At 41.0% G+C, this 20,793-nt stretch overlaps 1 protein-coding gene across 6 annotated transcripts in view; it reads left to right on the forward strand.

The window, feature by feature from the left end:
• The window catches only part of LOC110969955 (nck-associated protein 5), a 154,727-nt gene that overhangs the window by 129,394 nt on the left and 4,540 nt on the right, over nucleotides 1-20,793 (forward strand). For 5 of the 6 annotated variants that reach the window (XM_051941879.1, XM_051941878.1, XM_051941880.1 and 2 more), the window contains 6 exons: nucleotides 387-492; nucleotides 1,588-1,675; nucleotides 7,320-7,640; nucleotides 12,528-12,634; nucleotides 13,059-13,188; nucleotides 13,763-13,938. In XM_051941879.1, the coding sequence (XP_051797839.1) occupies nucleotides 387-492; nucleotides 1,588-1,675; nucleotides 7,320-7,640; nucleotides 12,528-12,634; nucleotides 13,059-13,188; nucleotides 13,763-13,938 (928 nt within the window). Of the gene's footprint in view, nucleotides 1-386; nucleotides 493-1,587; nucleotides 1,676-7,319; nucleotides 7,641-12,527; nucleotides 12,635-13,058; nucleotides 13,189-13,762; nucleotides 13,939-20,793 lie in introns of those variants that run through there. The other variant, XM_051941883.1, reaches the window with a different exon arrangement.

Here is a 20,793-nt window from a genome sequence, read left to right on the forward strand (position 1 = left end):
GAGTTGTGACTCTGCTCCAGTGAACATAAACAGTTCTCAGATCAGCCAGATAGTCAGCGCGCTAAATGTAAAGTATGTTTCAGCCAGGAAAGCTCCACATGTCATACATTACGCTCCACTGATTTTCCACTTCAAGTCCCAGCTGACATATTTTCCCTCCTTCAAACAGTCACCTGTGAGGGACCATTTCATGGAGGCTGTTAAACATTTGATGACATTTGTGTGCGTGTTTGTGTGCATGTACACACATGTTTGCATGCGTGCCCATGAAGCGAAAGAGCAAGCCAATGCAATTTATCAGCAGTCTCGCTTTCTACCTGGCGAGCTGATAAAGGAGGTACTCAACACAGAGACATGAAAACGGATCAAATCTTATTTCCTCACAGGACTGCGATGAAGGGCAACTCTGTGACTGCATCGCCGCCTGGGATCTCCACACCCAAGAAACACGGCGAAATGAAGGGCGATATGGAGATCTGTCCAGATACTGCGGTAAGAACTCCGCTGACTTCATTACAGTGGTGGCTGTGTCGAGCTCGGCTTGTTTGTCTCAGACTGCCTTTGACACATGCATGCAAATTCCCACTGGATTTCACACTTGTACAGTATGTACATGCTCACAAAGACATCCACAACCCCGCCGCCTCTTCAGCATCATATCCCCTGAAGGCTCGCTATTGATTCACATTGTGTACTGACTCAGCCTACAATTCATCGCCTACTTTTTTATCATCAACGCAGGTTGATGTAGTTGTTGTTTAAACAAGGCTGAAGGTTTTTTTTTAAACCATATTTCATACAGTGAATGTAATACGCACTGAAATTAGGCGGCAGTGTGATTCTTTAAATCATATTGGTGCATTTTTTTGTTAGCAAAATGCTAAAATTGTGACCTTGTGGGTTTATTCTTTGTCTGTCAGTCAAAATACTAAAAAATGATGGAGAGGCAGAGCCTGGAAAAAGCGAGACAGCAATATAAAAGAAGGTAAAAGGAGTAGTCTGAACTGAGGGAGAGAATGACAGTCTCACTGCATAATGTAGGAAATTTAATCCAGATGATGTGGAATTTTGATAACATGGAGGAGCCCCTTATCGCAGGCACTCAATTTGACAAAAGGGCCATTTAATACCATCCTCCGAGCTTTCCCTCTATCTTCTCCCCACAGAAATACAACAAAAGAGCCACACTTTATGACCTACAAGCTCCTCTTACACCAACCCCCAAACCAGTTTTTCTTTAAAATAACCCAATTAAAGTCAGGCTCCAAAGTATGACAATTACCTTACTTCTCTTCGGAACAAAACTTTAACACATTTCATAATGCCGTGAGCTTGTCTACGCATCTGCAAAGTCATAAAATACATGAATCTGCAGAGGTACTTGATCGTTTCGATGTCACTTTTCTTTTGCAAATTGCCTCAAAGAAGACTTTTAGAATGGATGTATGTTATATAATGTAACGCTTTACACAAGCACAGGTACATTTGCATTCTGTGTGGTATGTTATGCTATGTTTTATCTATTGTTTAATATTTTGAAGTTTGCATCACTTATTATTATCACATCACTATTTGCTCTTATTCTAGACCCTTATTATGACACAGAAGATCAGTCTTAGGGCTGAAAATGAGGACGGACACATCCCAGACACAGCTTGTCAAGACCACATGATAGGTAAGATTATAGATTACTAGGGGTGTAACGAAATTTTGTTACACCCCTATAGATTACTATTAGCCCTTCAAGGATGCTTCACTAAAAGCAGCTGAATTGAATAATTGTGCGCGGAGATTTCAATTCTTAAGCTCGAAACACTTTATATTCCTATGTAGTAAATTAAATGTATTCTCTGTGGCAAAAGTTCGTATTGTCCTGTGCTTTCCTCACCCCATACAGTTTTTCATTCAGTTTACGAAAGCCAACGCAACAGAGCATTAACGCATTTTACAGTTGTGATTTCCTGATGTGACTGACAACTCAATTCCTTCGGCAACTGATTTCTCCACACCGTGCCAGACTTACCATTACTGTGGGGAAATCGCAGTGGCTGCAAACAACACGTTGACAATCTAGCCGGGTGATTGATGTGCAACCGGGTGATATTTTACACAACGCATGTGTAGCGAACAAGGGTGGGGAGGGGGGGAACAGACGCATTGAATGCTTGCGAGATGGGATGATGATTGTTATTACAGCATGACAACAAACTTACGTTGCAGACTGTAATTCAGGGCAAGAGAGTGTTGAGCTGCTGTTTACTGGATGTGCAGTGCGGCGTGATTGTCAGTCAGCTGCCACTCAGTGAGGCTTTTGAGAGACTGTTTCAGTGATCCATCTCAAAGGTTGTAATACCATATTTCTTCATGTAGAAAACCAGTTCTTTATTAGTAGCTTGGCGCCACAAAGGTGCTATGTGCTCATAGTTTTCATATCGTGCCATTTATTGACACCATAATTCATATCAAATTTGTTGAATCATAATATAGCTATTAAGCTATCCTTACCTACTGCTATACCTAATAGAAGGCTTCACAGTGGATTAGTGGGTTCTATAAGATCGACGGTTCGCATCCCGGCCTTCCTGGGATCTTTCTACATGGAGTTTGCATGTTCTCCGTGAGCATGTGTGGGTTTTCTCCAGATTCTCCGGCTTCCTCCCACAGTCCAAAAACATGCTGAAGTTAATTGGTGATTCGAAATTGTCTGTAGATGTGTGTATTTGAGTGATTGTTTGACCCTAATGAGGATTAAGCAATGCACAGATGATAGATGGATAGATATGCCCAATAAAGTAAAATATAAATGTAATATTCACACAAGAATTTTGTTTATAGTTAATTGAGAGTTTAAAACTATGAACATTTAAGTCAGTTTCTGGATGTTTTTTGCTACTGTTGCTTCATTTTTCACTGCCATATGAAGTTCTGCATCTTTATGGGAACAGCAAAACCAGAGCTAGAAGTAGAGAAAACTCCTCTTCTGTACAGTATGACTAAGTTAAAATACCATGAATAATGACAACACGGTCTCACGGGGATTCGTGAAACTGTTACGTAAATTTTTTGTTTCTTTTTCGTGCGCACCAACACGATTTCGTCATGTTTTTCGTGCCGCTCACCACGAAATGTTTTTCGTGTTGCTCACAACGAAACCCGCTGTGGTAATCACAGCTGAAAGTGGTTTATACCAGCGGATTCATGACGATCTAAGCTGTCCATCGGCGTATACTGCTTGTGTGATCGCGTTTGCGGCCGCCGGCCGCCGGACATTCTTGAAATTCCTATGCAAATTGGGGAAAAAAAAAAAAAAAAAAAAAAAAAAAAAAAGGTAAGTGTACCACCGGGTTATGGTTATGGTTAGGGTTATGGTTAGGGACGATGTCATGCAAAATATAGCGTTGGATTCGCCATGGTTTTACATTAAAAATATAATACACACATTCGTTTGAAATACGTTCTGGGTGGCACGAAAAGTCCGCCGTTTAAAATACATTGGTGCGCATTTCGTGGTGAGCGGCACGAAAAACATGACGAAATCGTGTTGGTGCGCACGAAACCGAAACTAAAACTTACGTGACAGTTTCACGAATCCTCGTGAGATCGGGCTGATAATGAACAAATGAATTTCTTTGATTGCTTGTTTCACAAAAACTGAACAAACCTGGACTCAGTCAATGCAACATTTGCCCAGAGGTGCTAACAACTCTTGAAAAAAGGAGGCTGTGCAAACTGAATATTTTACGACTTACATTTTTAATTTGTTTTCATGCTTGTCTCCTATCAGTTCATCAGAAAATTCCTTGAATTTTTGCTATAGTTTCTAGTCATAGCTGAGTAACTAATGGATTCACTGTTGCACTGCGAAGAACACAATTTTTATTTTTCACAGTATGTTTTGTTATATTTTACTGCAGTAGTAGCTTTAAAAAATAAAATGAAATCAAACTGCCCAGCAACAAATGGCAGACAAACACACACACACCTGTGTTGACAGGTTGTTTACAAGTGGCCAAAACAGCTCAGCTATTGCAGGTTTTAAAGCAGACACAGCTGTTTTGTTTTTTTTTCCTTGTTCGAGGTAATTCAGCTTGATATTGCTCGGGTTATTATATCTAGCTGGATGTAAATGTTGATTATTGTACTTCGGACTTGCATCACAGTAGAAACAGTTTATATCCAAAATATACACATGCTCCAGTTCTCCGAGCTAATTGTGTTTGTTCAGCCTGAGTGTTGATGGAAGTAATCTCTACAGAGTCAGAGATGGGCTCTTAAGTGACAATTTGGCTTTAAAATAGCTAATCAAATCATTTCACGAGATGCTTTTGGCTTGGACAACTCGAGCGCAAAAAAGAACTCATCAGAGTTCACCAGAGCTGTGGCGCCAAAAATAAAATGGTTAATTGTTTCTGTAGTCTGATGAACAGGCTGCCTTCTTTATATCCTGCCAACTAAGCACTTCCAGACACTATGAATTAAATATTTCATAAAGGTTCCGGCTGTGGCTGCTCATTGCTCCTCAGCGCTGCTATAATGTCACGTCTCTCGAAAGTGCAGCATTCACAGGCTTAATGCCAGGTAAACACATCGATCATATAAATAGTTTACATCCAGGCGGTTTATGATGCAAGCAGCATGTGCAAAATCCATGCTCATGTTATGAATGTGGGCTCTAAAGTTCACTCTACACTGGTCAGTTATTGTATTTTAGAAGAACTTCCCTGAAGGCACATTTTTGCTCGTAAAGGGACAATAAATAACATTTTCACTTACCGAGAGCACAAAATGATCCTAATACATCTGCAGGGGTTTGATGGCACTGTTGATCAATATCTGTAATTCAAAGATTACTTCACCTGGTGCTGATGTTTCTTGATTTTTAGCCTTTACTCTGTTTTGGGGGGGAATCACTGTAGGATTTTCAACAGGGTGGGAACTACAGAGGAGTCATTCAGGGCTTGGCGCCTTTAAATAAGACATGAGCCCCCCTGAAAAAGTTTGCTGGGTTGTTTTTGTTTGTTTTATTTTTGTCATGCATTTTTCTGTATCTGCATCATCATGTATCATGCATATAATTAAGCCTTTATTGATGTATGATTCATGCGTGTGGGGGGATTAATCTCTGATTCACTTTAGTAAAGATACCAGTGTGCATGCTGTTTTGCCATCCCCACAGTAACTCTAAGATTAGGAAAAAAAAGCTAACTTTCTTGATGCCAACTGCTGCAACATGAAACAGAAGAACAAACCTAACCCTCCGTGGTGCTGAAAGCCGGCAACAGCGGGTTCTTTTCAGCTATTTTTCTCATCCTTTCCCGTTTGTATCCTCATCTATAGGAATGATGATGTATGAAAGCTGATGTGAATGTTTCCTGTCACATCTGACCATGAAAACGCCACGCTGTAGTTCGCACACTGGCTTCAAAAACACTGCACTGAAATGACAGATTAAGAAAAAATCTCCATTCTTTAGCTAGAAAAGTCATTATTTCGACATTTTGTAGTAGATTGTGCCGCCTGATCTTCGCTCTAATGACCCTATTGTGGACTTTGTAATTTGTGTCAACTGCCGTTCCATTTTCGTCCGATTGTTGGCACAGAAACGTCTCCTAGATTAGGTTGTTGTAGTTCGTGATGGCTCTTTCTCTTCCCTCTGACATGTCTTCATTGCATAAAACCAATTTCACATAGTGGAGGTACCAACAAACCAGCTTTCTCTCCTCAAACCCTGCAGCTTGTATACAGAAGTGATAGGGGGCTCATGAAAAACTAGATCATGTTCAGTTGTTGTTGCCTGTGGGTAGAATTACTGAGGACCTTGTTATAGTTTGGCTATAGAAGGCATTTTGAACTGTCAGGCTTGGCATTCAATTATACAGCTGTGTAATGTATGGCTCTCCCTGCCATTCTCTTTTTCGCACACACAAGTAAACATTCATGTGTGCATTATTTGTGTGCTTGTCCGTTACGGCATGCACTTAGATCAGGGTTTGACTTTTCATTCCAGTACATGTAACTGTCTTGAAATGCCTCACAGGAGAGGTATGTACAAATAACAGGCCATCTGTGCAGAAAACATGGTGTATTCGTACATCCAAACACTGAGGATTCATTTTCACAGGTTTCGTATGTGCGGTATGTTGTTGAATATCAAAAATAAAGTCAAATGAAAACTAAAAGCACACATAAACAGTGTTTATTCCCCCCTCAAGGACACTTGAATTCCCTGAAACACACAGGAATTACTTTCTAGAATCCTCTAATTTGTGCATTTATTGACAATGCTTTGACAAGAAGAGAAGAATGCAGTTGTTAATTCAGAAAGACAAAATGGATCTGTAGTTTTAGTTTTCGACCCAAGAATGGATGTTTTCAGCTGATTTTGACAATTTGCCCCTTCTTTTACTTGCCAGCAGTTTTTAAACTTAACTCTCTTGCACAGCAGTATATAGGCAAAGCTATAGGCTATACAATTGAGACGCAGAGCCTGTCAATATTGACCCATGCCTGCAAAATATAAGAGAAAAAAAACCCTCAATGCTATTGTGCTTTGAGAGTTTTTCCTGACTCGGTTTTTGAGAGACAGAGCTGATGGCTACAGAGGATTCATCATCTCCAAGGCCAACAGTCGAAGATGTGCTGTAGTTTTAATGGAATCAAGTTTTAGCCTGCCTCCAGCTGTATAGAAAAAAATGAAGAAAGGCGATACATTCTGAGCCTTTTCATTTTTTTACTTTTTACAAATTCTAACGCAGCAAAAAGTTGCGAACCACAAATAATTAGCATCGCCGATGTGACTGTTGGCCATTAGCGTTCACAGCTACAAGGACCTGGGCTGTGCTGGATGGCCGTCCATCTGTTCCAGCCTGAGTCAAGGCTCTGCAAACTGTGGTTTCTAAACGACGTCCATCTGTTCTTACTCGCTGTCGTTCCTCCTGATTACAACCCAGCATGCACTCTGATGCATCCGAGGAACATTCAGCTCGATTGTGTATTTAGTTCAGAATTGCTGGCAGCAGGTGCTTTCTTATGAATTGTCTGCTATATTAGAATTGTTCATCTGTACCTACTGTAATAACTACAAGAGTGTCTGATTGGAAGATTTAGGTAGCATGATTACAGAGCTTCTTTCAGTTACTGACTCAAATATTATTATATGCTTTATTTTCTCTCCTGTCCTACTTGTTACTGGACCTGCTACAGATTCCCTGTTTACTCACAACCCCTTCCGCTGCATGTAAATCCGAGTCCTCCTCTTTTCCTTTTGTTGTTGCGTCCTGCTTCTCCCAGACGTCACAATCCTCTCCCTGTCCCTCTAGGCTCCGGCTGTCAGATGAGAACCCTGGACAGTGGCATCGGCACATTCCCTCTCCCTGATTCTGTCACCCGGGCCAGCGGTCGCCACATCCCTAAATCTGAATCCAGCCCCGATGGGGTGACCGCCAGCTCCTCTGAGCTCGATCGGGAGTCTTCCTCTTCTTACCCTGACCCCTCACAACCTGATGTGAAAGTGCCTTCCCTTCCAAAAACCCGCCTGCATGCCCCAACCGGCATGGGTCACTCCCTGTCCGACCCCACTGTGACCTGCATCAGTAACGCCCAGGACACCCAGAGCCGCCTGCCCAAATTAGCATCCTCAGGTAAGTCAAAAACCTCTTCATACTAAGAACTTCCCACAAGAGATGTGCTACTTGCTAAACTTTGTGTTTAACGTGAAGGAGGTTGGTTAGCGTACTAACACCCGAGATCCAAGCCGATGAACATGTGAACTGCTAAACATCGGCATGATTGCATTGTCTTTGCATGCATGCCGGAGTGATGCTATTAGTATGGCTGCAATTATTAGAGAACATAGACTATGAATAAAGAATGAATGTAGCCTCCAGGTCTGCAAAAGTGAAGGCATTGCATCTTAAACCTGCATTCTTCCTAAGCGCCAGTCGGGGGCAATTTTCCGATTGCAACAAAGAGTCGTATTGTATAAAAGTCTAGGAGAAAATTACCCTATTTCTCATTGAATTTGTAACCTCAGTAAACATTTTCCCAATATGTTTGTGGTTTCAATTACTACTTTAGCATCTCCTTCACTGCAGCATGGTGTTTTTAAAAAAAAAAAAAATTATGATTCCATTTAGAATAAAACGGACAATAAAGAGTCTACAGTAATAAATGGTATGTATGTACATAGCATTTTACTACATCACCACGCCACCCTGCAGGGTACTTGCCTGCAAATGAAAGCAACTTTGACTTCAGTGTCCTGCCCAAGGACACTTCAGCAAGTAGATAGTAGGGTCGTGCTACCTTGTGACAAATTGCTACCATACTGGACTTCAAATTCTCAGATCAACAAACAATTTGTGACAGCACAGTTGCTACATCCATCATCTACACACGTGGACAAAATTGTTGGTACCCCTCAGTTAAAGAAGGAAAAACCCACAATTCTCACTGAAATCACTTGAAACTCACAAAAGTAACAATAAATAAAAATTTATTGAAAATTAAATAATCAAAATCAGCCATCACTTTTGAATTGTTGATTAACATAATTATTTTTAAAAACAAACTAATGAAATAGGGCTGGACAAAAATGATGGTACCCATAACTTAATATTTTGTTGCACAACCTTTTGAGGCAATCACTGCAATTAAACGATTTCTGTATTTGTCAATGAGCGTTCTGCAGCTGTCAACAGGTATTTTGGCCCACTCCTCATGAGCAAACAGCTCCAGTTGTCTCAGGTTTGATGGGTGTCTTCTCCAAATGGCATGTTTCAGCTCCTTCCACATATGTTCAATGGGATTCAGATCTGGGCTCATAGAAGGCCACTTTAGAATAGTCCAACGCTTTTCTCTCAGCCATTCTTGGGTGTTTTTGGCTGTGTGTTTTGGATTGTTGTCCTGTTGGAAGACCCATGACCTGCGACTGAGACCAAGCTTTCTGACACTAGGCAGCACATTTCTCTCCAGAATGCCTTGATAGTCTTCAGATTTCATCGTACCTTGCACACTTTCAAGACACCCTGTGCCAGATGCAGCAAAGCAGCCCCAAAACATTACTGAGCCTCCTCCATGTTTCACCGTAGGGACAGTGTTCTTTTCTTCGTATGCTTGGTTTTTGAGTCTATGAACATAGAGTTGATGTGCCTTACCAAAAAGCTCCAGTTTGGTCTCATCTGTCCAAAGGACATTCTCCCAGAAGCTTTGTGGCTTGTCAACATGCATTTTTGCAAATTCCAGTCTGGCTTTTTTATGAGTTTTTTTCAGCAGTGGTGTCCTCCTTGGTCGTCTCCCATGAAGTCCACTTTGGCTCAAACAACGACCAATGGTGCGATCTGACACTGATGTACCTTGGCCTTGGAGTTCACCTTTAATTTCTTTGGAGGTTGCTCTGGGCTCTTTGGATACAATTCGAACGATCCGTCCCTTCAATTTGTCATCAATTTTCCTCTTGCGGCCACGTCCAGGGAGGTTGGCTACTGTCCCGTGGGTCTTGAACTTCTGAATAATATGAGCCACTGTTGTCACAGGAACTTCAAGCTGTTTAGAGATGGTCTTATAGCCTTTACCTTTAAGATGTTTGTCTATAATTTTTTTTCGGATGTCCTGGGACAATTCTCTCCTTCGCTTTCTGTTGTCCATGTTCAGTGTGGTACACACCTTTTCACCAAACAGCAGGGTGACTACTTGTCTCCCTTTAAATAGGCAGACTGACTGATTATGAGTTTGGAAACACCTGTGATGTCAATTAAATGACACACCTGAGTTAATCATGTCACTCTGGTCAAATAGTTTTCAATCTTTTATAGAGGTACCATCATTTTTGTCCAGGCCTGTTTCATTAGTTTGTTTTTTTAAATAATTATGTTAATCAACAATTCAAAAGTGATGGCTGTTTTTGATTATTTAATTTTCAATAAATTTTTATTTATTGTTACTTTTGTGAGTTTCAAGTGATTTCAGTGAGAATTGCGGGTTTTTCCTTCTTTAACTGAGGGGTACCAACAATTTTGTCCACGTGTGTATATATAATCTGTGGTAGACAATGTTGACTTCATATGAGCTCAGAGATAAATAAAGCTTCCACTGCTGCAAAAGGCCAGTTTCCGTTGTTTGTGCTGATCGTGGAATGTTTTTACATTTCAGTAACCGCTAAACACATGTTTTCCATTATCAGACCAAATTAGCAGGAGTTTATACAGTACAAGTAAACTGTGAAAAATGTCAATGTTTCCAAAAGCCAATTATGACGTCCTCAAATGGTTTTTGTCCACAACCCAAATATATTCTGCTCATTATGGTAGTGGATTAAAGGAAATAGAAAATATTCTAATTGAACAATCTGAAATCAGTGAACATAGACTTTTTGTGTGAAAAAAGATTACTTAAAATGATGAATCAATTATTAAAATAGCTGGCGATTGAATTAACAGTTGAATATTTTTTATTATTCAGTCAATCATTGCAGCTCTAGTGAGTATAGAGTGATGATTCAAGATTAAAAGCAAACGCTCTGCAATGGCTCTAGTAGCCCACGCTTGTGTATTCACATATCACATTCACAAACCACACAGCTGCATAAGCTAAAGCAAACGGCCACATCATGCTCCTGAGATGGCTCTTATAGTTGTAAAATGTTCTTCAGAGATCACCAGGGGTTTATGTCTCAGAAAATGGATTCTTGGCTTTGTGAAGTGACCGTATATCCGAACATTCATTCAAGATTTGTATCGTCCGCTTTCTTCTAAGCTACCTTAAAGATCATCATTTTTAGCCGGTTGTGGCCCTGCATTGAGGAAGAAGGGGGGGAAAAGCTTTTGTTTCTAATTGGTATTGTCGATCAAGGCCAAAGAAGAAAACAAATGACTATTACCATGCTATACGGCAAAAAGCCAAGCCTTAAAAGTCTTAGACAGCTCGTTTACCTTTCGGCAGTAAGTGAAATATGGAATGTACTTTATGTTAACACATTTTAATCCTGAGCGCCCAAGTGCTCCAGACAAGCAGACAAGACGAAGTTGTTTGGTTTATTAAACTCTGATTAAAAGAAGAGCCTTGTTTGTTCAGCTAATTCCGAGGCTAATGCATCAAGCTTGACATCTGATACTCAGCTGAGATTGTACAAGCCCGTACGCTCCCAGGCCCTGAGGAAAACTAACAAATGCAATTAGATAAGCATTGTCAACACAGCCATAGATCATAAAGCACCTTCTGCCTCGGCGTCAGCCGTGATGCACAACAGAATGGTGGTGGGTAGGATGCAATGAGTTGGCTGATTAAAGCTACAATAACACACAGGGATGAGTGATCGCACCTGGAGATTTATGCTTACAGGACATTAGGCTGCATCTATTTCACCTCAGTGCTGCGGTGGCACTGCAGAGGCAGCAATTTGAGTCACAACTGTCGGTGCGAATGCTCCTGTTGAGCCTCCCCCGTGGAACAAGTTGATTAGGAGAGCCTGAAAGTATGCTCTGCATCTCTATCATGTGTTTTACCCAACTGTCCTTTCTATAATCATTATGCGGAATCAAAAAAACTAAAGGATGTCTGAAAAGAAGTAGTGTCTGTCACATTGTTTGCTTCCTAATAGGTGACAGGAGGAAGGTGAAAGTGCTTTAATAATCTGGCGGCAGATTTTGCAGACGGAGACAGAAGCCTGTTATTGTAATGCACCTGAATCTCTTTCAAATGAGAGATTTCTGAATGGGAGACAATTAAGCTGGCGCCCATCCGAGACAGCAGTAGGTAGAATGAAAATAAGGCAGGACGCCGTCGCGCGACAGCTGAGAGCTGTTATACGTGGGCTGCCGGGAGTCACGCATAGAACAATCACAGGGTGGACACCATTAATGTCTGATAGGACTGATATTGTGCGGCTTCATTCATGCATGCAGAAAAATGGATGTGTGGCTGGCTAGATGGGTTTTGGTTGAATGGACGTGCGAGATGCATCCTGTGTTTCGTTAGTCTGCTGGATGAAGGAAACATTGAAAGAAAATTTCCTCTTCCCATTGCCTGTTTTACAGACTAACTGAAGGGAAAATTAACCATGTGACACCAGAACATCCTCAGTTCTAGTGTTTAGGACTGAAGGAGTAGAACACCATGCTTCCAAACGATTTTCTCTTATCGTGTTGATGAGGGTAGTGGAGAGTGTTGCCTGATATAGTGTTGCAAAATCTTCTATAGGTGTTCAACTGGATTGACTGTAAAGGCCACAGCATATGGATGGGGTCAATGTAATCCTGAACCAGCCACTCTATCCAGTCACTCCATCTGGATAGAAACATTTCATTGAATTGATTTGCAAAGATCTTTACCTCTGAGAGGACAAATGGGCCAGCAAAGTGCCCTTCACAGCATACCAGAGCCACCAGATCCTTCACTGTAGGGGTCAAGGATGTTTCCCTTGAATTTGTACTTTACATGAGGTGGTCATGTGGTCTTTCACAAGGTCTTTCTGTTAATTTACTGCACACCTCCTGACTCCCTTCTCTTTTTTTATGTCTTTTGGCTTTTAGATGCAATCATTACAAAGAGGTTGAGTCTTTGCACCCCACACAGCAACATCTCAGGTTCCACTGAGGACAAGGAGAAGATGAAAACAAAGGACCACGATATGCCGGGTGTAAGTCATGAAAAACTAACATATTCAAGGGACTTAGAAAGTTAAAAGAAATCAAAACATTAAGATGAACCATCCCAGCGTTTGCACAATTTAAGGTCTCATATTCAAATGGATCACTACATTTGCAACATGTCTGCATCGACTTCCAAATAACTGAAGTCTGAAAAACTGTAGCTCTGCTTTCCAAAAGTAAGGTTGTTCTTTCAAGTTTTTTTTCTTCCTTTCTTTTAAGTTACTCTGCTAACAACAAGAAGGCAGAGAAGCACTGTCCCATTGAATTTTGAACAAAGCTCGAGATTTTAGATTTTTAATGGTTTTCTTGTGGCATTCTTCATTCTCTATTCTCCACACCACAGGCTGGATAATAGGACTTGTCTTCTTGTCTTGGCTTTTAAAATGACTCTGCCTCTTTGCCTGTGAATAGGAAAGAGCGTTGCGAGTGTGCACGTACTCGGGCAGCAGCAGCGACACCGAGACTGAACACGAGGGATCCGGAAGCACTTTGGGCTCGCCGCAGAGGACCCTGATCAGCAGAACTAAGAAAAGTGACTCAGGTCTGGTTGATCATTTTAGTCAAAAAGTGATATATGAAACTCCCTTAGTCGTTCATTTTGTAGACAGTGGAACTACACTCTATAAATAATGCTTAAGTTCAACAACAACAACAAAAATGCATCAGTCTTTTTGAGTTATGACAACTTCTAATTAAATTATGTTCAACCCGAGGCATTACACTAAGTGAGCAGAATTTGCTTTTCCCTTTTAATCAAGTGTATTTATCAATTTTCAATGCGTGTCCAGGCATGCCAAGATAGGATAGGAGACTTTAAAATTTAGTTTCAAAGCCAATTTCATTCAGATACTTCTAAAACTATTTAGTTTTCGATGTACTAACTTGAAACATTGAGCTTAAATGACACATTTTTAATCCATCAAAATGTTTGCAACCTAAATGTTAATCTCAATCGGTAAAGCGGAATTTCTATCTTGCAACTATGCATTTAAAGAAGTGGTAGGAATGTGTCCTTTGGATTATTCTTTCCAAATCTAGTCTTCTCCAAGTCAAAGCACACTGTTTCATTTCTTTCTATATATTTTTTTGGCCTAAACAAATCCCTCTGCCTACAGTCGAGCAGAATGAAGAGACCCTCAAGAGAAGAAGTGTGGAGAAATCCTTGTCAATCATGGACTACTACCAACACGATATGTTCACACACTTGGAGAAGGACAGCAGGAGGATTTCCCAGTACAACTTGTTACACAAAGAGTCATCCCTCGACGGCAAAGCAGGAGAAAGGCTCAGTGTGAGTATTAAGTGCTCGTTGTTCACAGCTAATCAGTTTTGCTCATTAAGGGCTGCTTTACAGGCGTGCTGCTGATTCCTATCAAGCATTTTATTGGGTGTTCTACAATCTTGGGCTGTTACTTTACAAACTGTATTTACTCTGTGGAAGATAAGCTGCGAGATGTAAAGTTGGAGTCGCAATACGTTTTTTTTTAGGGGCTCTTTTGTATGTAACAAGGCATTGATTGGTATGCCTCAATATACCACCTGAAGGAGATAATGCACTATGCCCTGTGTTGATTGTTCCAGAATAAATCAATTTCCTCATTTAATGCAGCCCAATGGAGGCCCTTTAAAGTAATAAAAAGCCAGCTCCTAGGTGTAGATGTATGCAGCTTTACAGTGCATGAGAAGAGTGTCAAGAGGCAGAAAAATAGCACTTGCCCTCAAAAAAAACTCTTCACAGGATAGAAGATGCATAATTTTTCTTTTCCTGCAGAGACATGAATTGTTGCCATTCCTATATGTTTCAGACTTTGGCAAAGGGACTTTTCAGGTGGTCCGGGTGACTCCTGTTGAGTTGCAATGTCAACTTTGCCTCTGAAATAGTTCCTGAGGCTTGGACAAATTCACTAAGCTCCACAGTTTTCCACCGCTGCAATTGTTTGCAGATTTTCATAGAAAAAGCCGCCTAATTGCTTTCGATCGCTTCGTCCTCTTGTGTCAGCGGGTATTTGCCTACGAGTATTTAACGCTCCTGAATGACAAATGAGGATCAGAGACCATGAAATGGCCTCCAGCGTGCATGGACCGGCTCTATGGGACAGCCAAACTCCCCTCTCTTACACTGCCTCTGCCCCAACACCAATCCTGACATAAAAATCCATATTCTGAGAAAAACACAGTCTGACTCAACATCACTGTAAAAACAATTGTGTGAGAGGTGGGTAAAAAAGACTATATTTATGTTGTGAGTTGACCTCTGATTTCATCTTGGAATTTAAGATCTAAATTATGTATGATGTATTTCCACCCACAATTTGGAATAATTATCCAGAACTTCAAGGTGAAAGGTGACATGTGCTTATCGTTTGCATGATTAAATATTGTTTTGTGAAGGCCGCCGCTATTTGAGCCACGCTGAATGCGCAGAAATGCCTTCATGCTATCATGACAAATTTGGTTTGATATTTGGCGGTCGGGTAATGTAGTGACGAGAGGGTGATTCAGCAAGTAAACACGACTGCTCAAGTCCAACACTCGAGCAATACTGAATTCCTCGAAGCTCCAGGGTCACTTTTTCCTGAAGCAAAATTTCAGTCAAGTATTACATGATTGTACGGGGCTGAGTCTCCATTTAACAAAGCAAAGTTCAGTGATTGCACTTGAACTGTGAGCGAGACTCGCTTGAAAGAGAGATTTCTTGATTTTGATCCGAGTCCCGGCGGAGAGACGGCATCGGATGGGAAGTTTCGATGCGGTGCTGTGCAACCAAGCTGCAAGCACGGCTCCATTAGCTGACATGCAAGAGACAAAATACATCAAGCAAAGCTGTTTGTCTTGTTCTCAAACCTGCCTCTCATTTAATTGGATGCGGTAGGCTACATTTCTGAAGGGGGGGTAGTCTATAGTACTGACGGGGGCTGCGTCAAAACTGTGAGGTCAAGAGTTCAACTCCCAAAGCAACCTGGAATCATACAACTGTTTTTTATTGAACTGCTCTTCATTGAAAAATAATGACATTTCTAAGTGACGCCAAACTTTTGCACGGTAGTGTAGATGTCTGCTCGGAAAAGTGGAGTAATGTTGCACACTCCCAAGCTACTCTGTTCTGTGTTTCTGCAGCCGGGCCAGCCTCATGTGCATGTTTGTGCATGTGAGTCCCTCCCTTTGAAATTGATGGTTCTGATTGTTACACTCGGACCATTTAGAAAAGAAGCTAAATGGTCTACGTGTTTTTCAAACCCTAATCCTTTGTTAATTAAACTACACAAAAGTACGGGAGGAGTACTGTGGGTACTCTGGAGAAAACCCACGCATGCACAGGGAGAACACGCAAACTCCGTGTCGAAAGATCCCGGGAAGGCCGGGGCGAGAACCGGGGATCTTCTAGCTGCAAGGCGAAAGTGATAACCGCCAGATCACTGTGCAGCCCACCATGGGGATATGTTGCAGCTATGTTGCACACTGTATGAATGTTTTTGTTTTTTTTAAAATCAATTTTCTTAAAATAAATGAAAACATCAGTGAGTAATGCAACACTATTTTTATCTGTTTCCAGTGGAAATCTTTCTTGAGTAGACTGTTCAACATGTAAGACATAGAGGCTTTGAAGATGCTGTTCAAATCATCAGAAATGTTTGTTTAGATTGTGCAAACAAACTACAATTGGGATCAACGTTTCTGCATTGAAATATCACTGTCCTGCTATGTCAAAGCTGATATTAATTTTGACAGTAACCTTATTACTAAGCTGTGAACCAACCCTAATGATGGATGACTGAAGTTGAACCCATTTACCCTACATTATGCTTTGGAAAAAGACAATCTGTCTGGGTGTCATCGCTTCCTCGCCCCTCGCTATGCATGTTCATACCTGTGCGGGCACTTTCCCATTGTTGCGGTTTTGACTCAGGAGACGCTGTCATTGGCTTTAGTTTGGGGAAGTTTGGTGGCTGGTCGCGGGCCTGTGTCAGAGCCCGGTGATTTAAGCGCCTTTAATAACCTTTCACAAACACTCAGGAGAGTGATGTAAAGCTCAGCGGCTCCCATCAGAGCCCTCACAGCCCGTGCTGGCCTCCCATTCATCATCCTGACAGCACCTGACAGCCTTGCTAACGGCGGCCCCCGCCCCCTTCTCTTTCTATCCTCCCCTTCCACCGAGTCTCTCTTTCTCCCATGTGTCTTTTCTTGTCTTCCTTTCAGTTTTGCCTCTCTCCATTTCTCTCTCCTATACAACTCTCTTTGTCTTTCTTCTCGTTTCCCCCACCGCCCGTTCGCTCTAAACAGGTTTCCTCCATCCTTCCATTTGTCTTTTTTCCCTTTAAATTCCTTTCCCAAACAAACTTTTCTCGTTTTTCATTTCTGCCCTGCTTACTCACTACTTTTTTTCCCCCCCTCCTCCTCTATTCCATCCTTTGTCTACATGATGGAGAAAGATATTGCTGCAGGAAAACAACATTAGAACTCGTGCCAAGGTGCAGCATCAGTGAAGTTAGGGAGATTCCTGGGATTTGTGTGGCCCGGGTCCAAAACTCGTGTGCAAAAAAATCAGCATGCACAGCATCTCGTCAAGTGTGGAGCAGCTTGTTACCTTGAGCAATGATTACATGGTGAGGGAAAAGGAACATTTCAGTTTATATGTAATATGATATGTGGCTGCTGGATAGCCAAAACTATGTCAGTGTACAAATAAATATCAACAGCAGGAATATGAACTTCCCTTCTGTTGCTGTCAGGCTGATAGCATTGCTAACCAGCATGATACAAGAGTCAGAGGGAAGAGACCCTGAAATAGAAAGTGAGAAACTGCCATCTCACTTCCCCACATTGGCCTGAGATCAAATTATTCGTAGTGATGACAGCAAGAATGACGCATAGTCTGAGACAAAAACAAAAACAAATAAACTTGTTTTTCTACTGCTGTCCACATTGTAACTAGTTGAGAACCGGCCGAAATGATATCATGGACCTGCTGCAAATGGTATGTCTAGGAATCTTGGAGATTGTACAGGTTTATGGCAAAGTTCTATCTTCTAATTGCTTCTTCCTCTAAACTTGATAGTGACCAAACATAAGATTTTTTTTTAATGCCTCCAGCAGACACAATTAGATTCTGCTGGGCATAGAAGACATTGAAAACACTGTTTAAATTGATGGAAAATTGTCATGAACAGTTTCAATGAACCATTCAACAGTCCAGTCTATGATTTTCCAGATTATATAAAGCTCTTTTAGTTGTTTCTTTTTAATGACACACAAATTTCCAGATGCATGACCAGCCAGCCTGCTTTGTCATGCCTCAGTTTCTCTATCTTGTTTCTGTTAAGCTCCACTCCAGTCCTTAATATTTTTTTTTATTTTAGTCCCTTTAATAATCTCATTCAATACCAAAAGTGGGCTCATATTTTTCTTTTAAATGCATAACAAACATTATTATCCGTAAGATTTCAGTCTGATGGGGCACCACCTGTAGTTACTATGGTAACAGGACATGTGGTTTAGCGTGACACAGCTATTGTGTGAAATATGCCAGAAAAGCAACTGATGTATTGGTTTGCAGTGCAACCAATCAAAGACGGATAATGACTCTTGTTTTGTATGTTTCATGTTGCGACTTCACAACTGAAGCCAGTGTGTGTTTTGCCATTTGATCGCTTTTAATGTGAAGCAGTGCCAGTAGGACAAGTTGAATAAAAATATCAATCAGTGAGGCGCTTCCTGGTAATGTAAAACTACACTGATTTCAGTCTTATATCATGTTTTATAAATTTTAGGTGCACATTCTTCATCTAGTGCCACCGGTAAAATCTACAAAAAACAAACTCCGTAACTACTGGACATAAATGAATGGATTTGGTCCGCACAATTAAACAAGAAAAGCACTCAGAGAATGCAGTACTCCACCGAGACTGCTCAGCTGTTGTATCATTTTCGACGGCTAAAATCTTGAAAACAATTTGTGGCCAAAATGGCGCCAACATAGAATATGTAGCCAACTGGAATTGATGGGACTCAAACACCCCCACAATTGAATAAATTGTTCCTTTTATCATTTCCAACAGACAAGTCCGCAGCAGTCGATTTGTAGTAGAATCACAATCATGTGATCGTCAGCAGGCAGCTGATGTAGTGTTCACTTGTTGTCATAGTTACAGTGATGCCGTGCTGCTATCTTACGACAGAAATCGTTATCAAATCCATGGATCCAGACTAGAAGCTGCATCACTGCTAAAATCTAATCACTTGTCATTTCTGACCTTCCCTGAAAATTCCATCCCAATTCGTTTGTTTTTGAGTAATGTTGCTGACAGACAAACCAACGCCAATCGTCCCGTAACTCCACTGAAGTGCCGCCTCCTTGACGCAGTAAAAGTATTTGAAATATATGAAATCCTAGACACCCCTCCAGTGAATCCAGTTAATCTGTCCACATAATTTTTTCCAGTGAGAAAGGTTTTTCCACCTTGAAAATGTACCGATGACGGCCTTAAAAGCGTGGATTCACACTTCTTCATACTAAACAAATCGAAAGACCCAATCCTTGCCACGTGAAGCTTTCTGTGTCCATTTTTGAAATTTGTTTGCAATTTGAACATTTAAGATTGAATTATTCCGGCTTGCCACTGAGCAGTCCCACAGTATTTAAGCAAGTCATAAGTGAGCTGGTGTGCTCGAGCTATCTTCATAGATGTGCACATTCTAGAGAGCAATGGTGTGTGAAGTTATATCCGAGCCGTTTAAACCGTTTTAACCCCACAACCCACCGACAAGTTTGAAACATAGATTATCTTTTAAAGAAATCCATTAAATTACACCGTTTATCAGGATCCGATGCTCTAAGAACTTTTAAACTTGTTGAATGTCTCACTTTAAACTACTCATCTGTGATGTGCTGTTCCATTAGGAAAATTAAGCAAATCTCAGCTTAAAATCATATTCATGAAAATTACTTTTTACTCTGTCTCATTAAAAGTTGGCCAGAAATTAACTGCTTGCACCAAATTCTCTGAAAAGTAAAACATTCTGCACCTCAACTGTGCATTTAGGGAGTAAGCTGCAGCCAAAAGTCTGATGGCTAAAATTCACGTTGTCCATGTTGATTCCAGTTTTTCTCTTTCAACTTTTGTGTTTTTTTTCCGTTATGATTTGTCATTAAAATGTCATTTAACTGCAGGACTATTTCTGTGGATAAAACCTTTAAATATGTAATTTTATGACATAGAGACGAGTTTAATGAATGAACAGAGAAAGACTTAAAACTTTAAATATTTAATCAAATATTTTACCATCTGCAAGTGAAAAGCATCAAGGCAAAGGGAGAGAAATGCCTACCAGCGGGGGAAAAGAGAAAATATGTCCTGCTGAAGTCACAATAAAAGGACCTTTCACTAAGCTTTCGGGTCAACTGAATTCAGGTTTAGACATCCCATTACCGACATGTGATGCAGAACCAATTGCCGATTTGGCCCCTCATGTTTTCAAGTCTCTCGCTGAGACGTCTGCCTGCAGTCTCGGTTATGTGAGCAGCTATCATTTTGGCTGCACCCGCAGGTGGTACAGAGACCTGCACCGGCAAGGTTCGATCTGCTGGTAATTGTGTTCCTCCAAAATCAAATCCAATCAGCGATAGCACAACCATTCCCCTTTCTCTGCTCCTGTCTCCAAACAAGAAGGGAGTCAGGACCTGAAGACTGTTCTTCACTGTCGCGCTGCTCTGCCGCTAATCACCAATTCCCAACATGTCGTGCGTTCTTTTTTTCCTTTCCCCAGGCCGTATAATTTTTATAGCTGACAATAATCTGACACAAAAGTAGTGATGCCATGAACATCAATGTGTTTGAGTCTAATCAGCATTCAGCGCCTGCGCTTCATTAGGGCTCAACCTCTGCACCTGCAAAAAGCTTCTCAGTGTTTCATGTCAGATGTGAGTCAGATGTCACCCTTGGGTATTTTTTTTCCTTTCCCAGTTCTTTTGATTCTGGTCTCTTTACAAATTTATAGTGAATTTGGCTGCTAGAAAGGTCAGTGCACATTAAAGGGTTGGCTGTTAAGATGTTGTGATTGATTCTGCAGTGAAATACACCATCAAAGTATGAGGTACTTTGATGGTGTGACTCGGCTATTATTTGTCCCATCAATGAACCAAAATTGT

The sequence above is a fragment of the Acanthochromis polyacanthus genome, chromosome 22, assembly GCF_021347895.1.
Source record: "Acanthochromis polyacanthus isolate Apoly-LR-REF ecotype Palm Island chromosome 22, KAUST_Apoly_ChrSc, whole genome shotgun sequence".
NCBI classification, from domain to species: Eukaryota; Metazoa; Chordata; class Actinopteri; family Pomacentridae; genus Acanthochromis; species Acanthochromis polyacanthus.